This window comes from Cariama cristata, unplaced genomic scaffold, assembly GCF_000690535.1.
Source record: "Cariama cristata isolate BGI_N322 unplaced genomic scaffold, ASM69053v1 scaffold7422, whole genome shotgun sequence".
Taxonomy (NCBI): Eukaryota; Metazoa; Chordata; class Aves; order Cariamiformes; family Cariamidae; genus Cariama; species Cariama cristata.
Window position 1 is genome coordinate 19,754 of NW_009603174.1, and position 8,899 is coordinate 28,652.

The 8,899-nt window shown below is 45.8% G+C and overlaps 2 protein-coding genes across 2 annotated transcripts in view; one reads left to right on the plus strand and one right to left on the minus strand.

The window, feature by feature from the left end:
- The window catches only part of LOC104157650 (SHC SH2 domain-binding protein 1-like protein), a gene marked incomplete at its 5' end in the record, with an annotated part of 13,337 nt that extends 8,147 nt beyond the window's left edge, over positions 1 to 5,190 (plus strand). The window contains 7 exon segments of the mRNA XM_009695068.1: positions 27 to 86; positions 89 to 158; positions 811 to 944; positions 2,517 to 2,703; positions 2,705 to 2,759; positions 3,407 to 3,532; positions 5,068 to 5,190. Of these exon segments, the coding sequence (XP_009693370.1) occupies positions 27 to 86; positions 89 to 158; positions 811 to 944; positions 2,517 to 2,703; positions 2,705 to 2,759; positions 3,407 to 3,532; positions 5,068 to 5,190 (755 nt within the window).
- A 905-nt stretch (positions 5,191 to 6,095) lies between these two features.
- Positions 6,096 to 8,474, minus strand: LOC104157651 (ATP-dependent RNA helicase A-like; the record flags this gene model as incomplete). Its single annotated transcript, XM_009695069.1, has 3 exons — positions 6,096 to 6,351; positions 7,242 to 7,442; positions 8,334 to 8,474. Coding segments are annotated over 3 exons (598 nt in total), but the record flags the coding sequence as incomplete, so codon positions are not given.
- Between the last annotated feature and the right edge of the window lie 425 nt (positions 8,475 to 8,899).

Below are 8,899 nucleotides of genomic sequence, written 5' to 3' on the forward strand. Positions count from 1 at the left end.
TGGGTGAAAGATTTTTCTATGGACAGTATTTCAGCAAGCTGATAATTTGAACGTTTCTCTAGAAAGTTGCTACAGTGGAGACTACGCAGCTGTTTCCCAGGAGAACAGGAGGCTGCAAACTTATTCCTGTTAAGTAAAGACATTATTATTGGACCTTAGTGTTGTATTCTCTTATATTTCACCTCTGTCTTGATGAACCATAGTTCAAAAGTAGTCCTGATTCATGGGTCTTAGCAAATGGTAAGGAAAAGTATGTTTACCAGAGCTTTTAAACAGGATTAAAAACTTGCAGTGTGAAAATAAACAGCAGAGAATACTTTGTTAGCTACTACCTAGGGAAAAAAATACTGTGCAACTGCTGTACTGTAGAGCAGGAATTCAGGGAAAACTCCATTTCATAAAACATATGTGTATAAATAAAAGATATATCTTTTAAAGCAGCATAAAGTTAAGCAGTAATAGCACCTCTAAAGTAGGCAGGTCCTCTTCCCCGAGGGCTCTTGAAAGGTGGGCTTTGGGTTTTTTTTTTCCCCCTAAGGACGACAACAGCAGCACTGTATTTAACACTCTCATAAGGCGACAGGTTTAATAAGAAATTAGCATCAGCAAACTTTCCAGCCACGCTTCAGTAACTCACACCTTGCAGATTTAAAGCCTGCAAGCACCGCTCATCTAAATGCCTGCACTCACTCGCGCATGTTTCCTTCTTCAGGTTGATGCCTACACGTCATGCGGTCTCGCTTCTTGCAAAATAGGACATTAAGTTCCCAGTTTATCTTTTACTCCATCCATGTTTTTTATGCTTTTTAGTATCCTGAAAATAACGCCAAAGTGCTCCTTCAGCCACCCATCAGATCTGGCGTGCCGTTTTAGTGCGCGTTACCTCCAGGGGGAACGGTCACTGAAATACATCCTGCTAAAGCTGGCCCTTCTGCGACGTGAAGGCTTGTGCTAACAGGTAAAGCAAAGCTCCTGGCAGAAATACAGATAAACTGAAGCTATTTCTTGCACCTCACTCTTTTAGCCCCCCCTTTTCTGCCCCGACACAGACACGCTTAAAATGCATGTGCTTCGCCAACACGAAGGCAGCATCTCTTGCTGCTTTAAATGACCTCCTCAACCTTCTAGACCCAACTTGCTTTTAAAAACCAGTGCCTCACACAAAGCGACTGGTGAGGACTTTCTATTCAGCTTATTTTAAGGATGCCTTAATGCAGCTTTCTCTTACTGTTGAGAAACAAGGAAATACCAAACAGGTTTCAGATAAAAAGCACCAGGAAGGTAGGGAGCAGGCAACAAGGGAGATTTGGAACGAGGCGACAGAAAATGTCAGTGAATCTCCGAGCTCGCGTGTGCCAGTGAAGCGTGTCCTTCTGCTGCATACAGCAAGGCCACACGCTCTGGACAGACAATGTCTGAACCCACAAAGTGCTTTCAGCCAGCCATTTTCAGACCTTTCTCCCATCAAAGCTCAGAGTGAGCAGACACGTTCCAGACTAGAAGCGTTTACCTCAATCATTTTGCTTTCAGAGACACGTAAGGCATCACCATCTTGCATGCTGAGCCACTTGATAAAAGTCATACCTGTGGCATTAGCTTTCCTCAGGCTGGCATTCCTCACCCCTTTTTGTTGGTTTTTTATTTGGAGGCAGAAAGAGAGATCAATTAGTTAACTGCAATGCTAATTTAGTCAGTTTTCTTAGGAACAGATGCAGTATGGGCACACTTCTAACACAAGCTCTACAGATCAAGTACAAACATCTCTAAATAACTCCACGGAAAGACAATTCCTATAAAGAAATGGCTTAAGGGAAGAGATTTCCTTCCCAGAGAAGGACTCCTCCTTGGAGATGGGGGTCTTGAGGTCAGCGGGATACCCTTAATGCTGATGCCACAACTGACCACTTAGTTTAAAAGAAACCTTTCTCCAGCTAAAGATCATAGCGTACTTCCGTTGAATTTCTCGCCGTCAGTGGAAATCTCCCTATGGCTAGAGACGGTTGACAGTTCTTACCCTGGAGTACACTACGCACGGCGCTGCTTGAGTACCACCGGGTAGAGCAGACAAATCCTCTGCGTATCTGCTCTAACAAAGAAAAGGCAGACCCTCAGATTTCCTCTGTGACTGACTAAGTGTCACCTCAAAGACAAAAAGCGAACGTGTTTCTCCTCTCTCTCATGCAGAGAGACACAATCTGTGCCTCGGTGGTTTGTGCTCTGCTCACCTGGATTTTGAAACCAAGCCATCAGTTTGCCTGAGCAGCATTTGTGTTTCATTTAATGCAGCACGCTGCACGCAATGCTGCAGGCAAGGATGGGGTCCAGAAATTAAGATAAAAAGTTGGTCTAACAGGAACTTTGTAACTTGTCTGTGGCATTGTTAATATTTATGCGAGAGGTTTTGAAACAAGCAAGATAAAAATTCAAGTAACCAACTGACGAGTGTCATTCTTCATATTATGCTTTGGACACTATTGTCAATATTACTTTTACATCTCCTTTTCCACTTGGAGCAGGAACACCAGAACAAACCATGATTCTTTCCGACCTCCCTCATGAGAGCTTTGTGGTACCAAAAGCCCAAGGTACAAAACTAACGCACCTTGGGTGGGTACAGCAGAGGACAGGCAAGGGTGTCGTGGCTGCTGAATGCGGCCGGGTGACTACAGCAAACGGTGGACAAAGGTGTGCAGGAACTGGCGTCGGCGCTCACTGGGGCTTCTCAGACCATCACGGATAGCGGGATTACTGGAGCTCAGGTAGTTCTTTTGTCTTGAATTTCAGGTAGTTAAATTTGTTGTACAAAAGCAGCGAGTTTTCTGATAAGCTGGCTTTTTGAAACAAAGCAAGATCAATTTACTGACACAGTAAACTCATTGCAAGCTCAGTTTTAACTGTGAAAACGTCCGAGTCGTTGCAGGTTAACTTTCAGTTTTCTATACCCAGGCTGTTTCAGCTCCTCATCAGCCTATCAATCCTTGTTCAGACTGCGCTATTCACTTCTGGCACGGGAAGGGCAGGCAAGGACTACTGCTTTCCCACTTAATTGGTCCTGATGGATTAGATATTAAAAACCAGACTGAATGTTAAGCAGTATTTTCATGCCCAACACTCCTTACTACGTAAGACACCAGGCACACAGACAAAGCCAGCTAAGCTGTAATTTGTAGATACTGAACAGCCGGTGGCACCTTCTGCCTCCACAACCTGCGACCTGAGTGCTCCTCAGGGACTGGGCATCCCTGCAAGCTCCATCCCGGCAACAACTCCCGATGTAGGCACGTGACCTACACCATTTCATACGTTATTACACCTGACTGTACCCTTAAGCACCCTTTTTTTGTTTGTTTGTTTTAATTTTGACAAGCAACCTGAAATTAGATTTAACCTTTTTGTTAGTGAACAGGGCTCTGGTGTTGAGCTGTAGGCAAGAAGCACAGCCATCTTAGAGGGTTAGAAAATTCATCACTGCAAGAGCACCAGAACCAGCAAGACCTCAGCACAGCACAGCCAGGGGGGCATTAATGGTAAGGTAACATTTTTTGGTCTTTTTCCAGTAATAGTAGATAATAGCTTTACAGTTACAGATTAGAGTAATTTTTGTAAATAGACCTGAGAAGCATCAACTTTACCCTAAAAAGGGAATTTCTTAATCTCAGAGTACCCCCAGTAAAAGCATTTTTAGGTGGTACTACAGAGTACTGTACATATACTTGATCATCCCTGGTATCCTGTTCCACCTCCTAGAACTCACCACAGTAGAAGCAGGGTAAAGGTAGTGTAATTGTGTAGTTGAAAGCAAACCGTAGCAAAAGGCCCCACGACACATCAAGACCCGATCAGAACAACAAAACCTTAACTGAAACAGCAGGACTCAGTCACAAAAACGCCAGCCAAGCTGCTCTCCAAAGGGAGGCCAGTTCACTGGAGTTCATCTGAATTTTTCCCAGTGTCTCCAGTTCTGTTTCGCAGACGTAAAGACCGAGGCAGTGCTGAACAGCCCATTGCTGTAGGCCCCTTCTCTTAAGCTCTGCTCTGTGCTCACCTTGCACCCATCCCTCCTGTTTAAATGCTGACGTCTTTTGAAGACCAGTAACAGCTAGAGGAAATCAGAAAGCTTTAACAGATACGAGATCATACTTAAGACCTGTAGGCTTGATCCTGGAATTATTAAGTGTAGTTCTTTCTAAAACCACTGGACAGCTACTTCGTGTTTCCAGTTGCTTTGTGTTAGTAACACACCTGAGGTAACACCATGTTTGAGGGGCAAGCCAAGGAAAGCAAGTTTTGTCCGGATCCAATAAATCCAGAGGTGGAAAGGGACGGTGACTAACGCTACAGCACATCTTTCAATGTCAGTCCCTTCCAATTCCCTAACACGTTGTTCCTGGAGAAGAAAAATAATCACATTTTCAGTAACGGTGGCATGGAGCAACCATTCTTCAACCATCCTGCAGAAAAGTCTACATCAGCAGAAAGGACTGTGGAGTTTACTGCATCAGACCATGCGGAAGATGCAAACTCCGAATTAATCCCAGGTTTAAGTTTGGAGACGAATACTGATACACTTGACGATATCAAAGATAGCTCTGTAATTCATAGCTGGATATCTAAGCTTCATGTGGCATTTGGCTTTTAGCAGTTTTGATTAAAGAAACAGCATTTATGTAGCTTTTAAGCACTTTTCATTAGAAATAGAAAAAGTGTTGGACTTGCTCTAAACTCCAGTCAAACACCAACACCTCCCACCCTCCAGTAAGCACAACTTGGCTCTAAATAAGCGTTCCAGTAGGATGAGCGGGGAGGCAGGGAGGTTAATCTCATCAGACTTGGTAACGTAACAGGATTCATACTGAGCTGTACCCACAGACACCTGCTGCTGCTGCTGCTGCAGTACAAAGCGGGTGCGAGAGGCAGACCCTGCCCGCTGCTGCCCTGGGCCAGCCCAGCTGGGTTTGTGACCACCTAATAAAAGAAGCAAGGGAGCCCAACCAGTTTGGGCCAAAAAATCCCCCATTCATACACACGGACCTAATTGTGAGTGCTCCTCTCACCTTGTTCACCCAGGTGCTCCTGCACAGCATAGCCTGGCTACGGAAAAGCCTTGAGAGCCACTTGTACCTGTGGGTATCCCGTGTCGTCATCCACCCCTGCGCCGGGTCACTTCCTGGCTGCTGGTCCGAGAGGTAGAGAGGAAACCGCCCCTCGCTGGGGGGGTTTTACCCGCTCTGTCTCCATATCGTCCTGCAAGCACCAAGCAGCCAGCTGAGCCTTGAATGCCTGGAACCCCCAGGCTGCAACTTCAATGAATTCTCAATTAAAGAGCTGCTCTCTTTCACATGCCTCTGGAAGAACGAAGCGCGACTATTTTGGAGTAGCAATGGAAATAAACGCTGCCTCCGACCAAGGGCACGGTTCACGCTTCTGAGATCGTTTCAGGTTCTGCGGAGACAAGCAGCACCATGAACGCTGCCTCCGACCAAGGGCATGGTTCACGCTTCTGAGATCGCTTCAGGTTCTGCGGAGACAAGCAGCACCACACCAGTCTTGAAAAAGGTATTCCACGTTCCCGCGCTATCTGCATCGGCACAAGAGCTCAGCCGCTGCCGTGTGGGGAGGTGGGACACGGCATGCAGCAGGCCAGCGGCCGGCTGCAAAGGAACCAACTGCTGCCTGGCACAGACAGAAAGCCACTGCAGCAAGGCCTGTTTGCACAGTTTATTAGACAACAAAGAAAAATCCTCACTGAGCCCAAGTTCTGTAATTCAAAATTTGTTTGGTAGAGAACGGTTTTAGACACTGCAAGATTTTCGTCAGAATGCCTTATCCCTCCTACAACCAAGACTAACAACAGACAGCTTCAAAAAATCTAAATCCACACCCAAATACAAAATTAAACATATAGCATGTAAGTCTTTAAAAACAAACTCTTTATTATACAACTCGCAGTAAATTCCCTAAGGACACAATATATTACAGAGCTGTATTTGTACGAAGGAACTGAATCGGCACACAGACTGGTACGAGGACAAAAGGGATTCGGGAGAGAAACGCGCTTTTGTCAAAGTGGAAAGAATTCAGTGAAATTTCCGTCACTACCAGCCGCCCCTCCCCGGATCCCCATAGCCTCCTCTGTAGCCACCGCCTGCTCCTCGATACCCTCCTCCTCGATGATAGCCTCCCCCCGGGCTACCTGGGCATCCTCTTCCTCCCGAGCGCCTGCCGGCATAGCTGTAGCCACCGTACCCTCTACCTCTGTAGCCAGAGCCGTGCGAGTAACCTCCCCAGCCTCGGAGGCCACCTCCATTGTCGTAGCGAGCCATTTTGGGGGGGCGAGGGCCATCTCCGAACCTGGCAAAGAGAAACATTACATACTTGATGCAATCTTCCGGATTCCAATTTTTTTTAAATATTACAGGAATAACCAATTGCCAAGATACTCAGTCAAGACGCCTCTATTTTCTGTTAACAGAATACGACGTTTCAATGACAGTTGCACTTTTGCACCTTTTCCACTTCAGTAAAGGAAAGCTGGGAACGGCCTGCCATGCCACATACGCAGTCCCTCCTTTAAATCTTGGACAGCTCTACACCTAGGATAGAAAGTTTTCCCCTCAATCCCACTTCTCCAGCTCACACAAATGTGCAGGGGGCCCCGTTCCTGTTTATAAGAGCACAGCAACCTGTATTTTGCTCCTCGCAGACCACAGTGAAGCATACATCAAAGCTGTTCTTTGTTTTGTTCCTTAAATTACTAACAGCTCACAGGTGTTCTCATTTTTCTTTGCTTCAGAAGCAAGACGTGAAAACAAACGGAGGGGTGCAAACGCAGCCAAATTCTGTTTCATTTCCAGAGACAAAGATGAATAGGTTTGCCCCAAATAAATTTGGATTATCTTTTCTTTAAGAGTCATTGTGTTTTGGAAGAGGCGATGACAGCTTTTACTCCCGAGAGCCGCTCATCCTTCCTGTGGCAACAGGCAGTGACCCATCTACATCAGACTTTGAACGTGACAATTTTACATACGCTCAGAGCATTGACTTTGAAACGAAAGCCTCAGGCTCCTGCCCACACGGGACGAGACGCTCCTGCTGATTTTAGCTCTGGACTTTTGCAACTACTGTGCAGGGAGGGAGCAGCGGAGCTGACAGCTCTGACCTGCTCTGCTCAGGCTCTCAGCGTCCTTGGGGACAGAGGCGGTGAGCGCTCTGACTGCCCAAGCCAAGGGAGCCCAGCTTACCTTGCTTTGGCAGCCAGGAGACTGATGCCCGCGGCCGACGGCCTGGAGATCTGACGGATCGCATTCAGCATTCGCTCGTTTGCTGGGTCCAGCTGCTGAATGATCTCAGGATCTTTAGTCACTTCCACAACGAGAGCCTCCATCGCAGCACGCAGAGTGGTGATGCAGGCAGCCACATTGTGGGGCATCTTCAGCTTGATCCTAGAGCACAAAGAAGTATATGAGATGTATTATGAGTTCTAGGAGAGAATCTGTTACAAAAGGTGTTCTGCAGAGTGGCTTTTCATTGAGTGCTGCACACGCTCAGCCAGAAATCTGGATTTTCATCATTGAAATTCTAATTTGTCAATGAAGGGGTGTGAAATCCAGGAGGCAAATTTGAAAGATCCCTAAAATGAGAAATGTGACGTTGTTAAAACATAACTATCCTTCTGTTTAAATTTGCTCTGGAGATTTAACATACTCAGATAACACCAATACATAACTCCTAGTGTAAAGACAAAAAGATACAAAAATATAAAGTAAACTAAAAACATGAGGCTTCTCAAGATTTTGAAAGCTCCAGGCCACTCTCACAGATATTCATGAAGGGAGCTTAAGCAATTCTTCACCTCCATTTTACTGACCAGGGGGGCAAGAAAAACCAAACCAAAACAAAGAGACATCCAGATGGTATTTGGTTATGGCCATAAAACGTACACTGCCAGAGGCAACTATTTCTCTCCTCAAGCTGTGTTTCCGAGGCTTAAAACCAAGGTTTCCTCAGCCTCTGTCTGAAGAGGAGTTCGAAAATACAGAGTACCTCTTATTCACGTTCCAGTTAAAGGGGGGAAAAACAACAGTTTTTATGGAAACTGCCTGGTATCATGTTTTCAAATTTAAGCAGATAATCTGCACCAGACAGTGCTGCCAATACAAACCCCTCCCTTCCTCATAGGAAACAAAGGTAACGCCTTCACAATTAACGTGTAGAGCACGGATTGCTCAAGGGTTCCTATTCTACAGAGATTCATGTCTGCGTTAGCAGCCACTCCCGCTCCGTCCGTGTTCTTTCATAGACCCGAATGTCACGAGCACCAAAGAGGTCCGTACCAGTCATCTACCAGAACGAGCTCCCCATCCGACAGGACTTTCTTGGAGGCAAAGAGAAGCAGCTGCAGCGGGCTCACCAAGGTCATTGCTTTGGCAGAGATGGCTCGAGTTCGGATCTGCAGGTGAAAGAGGAATATGAGTCTTGAAATGGAAAAGAGAGTCCTACACCTTCCTTTAGCCACTGAAACCAGAGAATTTTGCTTAAAAGCAAAGCAAAACAAAACAAAAAACCCCCACACAGAAAATCTAGGTATGTTAGGAAATTACAAGAGCATATGCGCATATCAAATTGAATGCTAGGCAGATGTTTACAGGGATTCAGCACTGGCTGGTTTTAAAAAAAACAAACAAACAAAAAAACCACACCACAAAAAACTACCTGCCATTTAAAAGTATGCGTTTGTCCAGGACTGCATGTCTGCAATTATGCAGCTGACATTTTGCAAGAGCCATCTCATGCTTTGCCAACCTAAAAATGAGCAAGGCACAGCCAAATTGCCTTCCTGCCTTTTGCACTGCTTGGGGCCGTGATGAAGAGCTCGTTGCTTCTTTAGCAGGGTTCTACA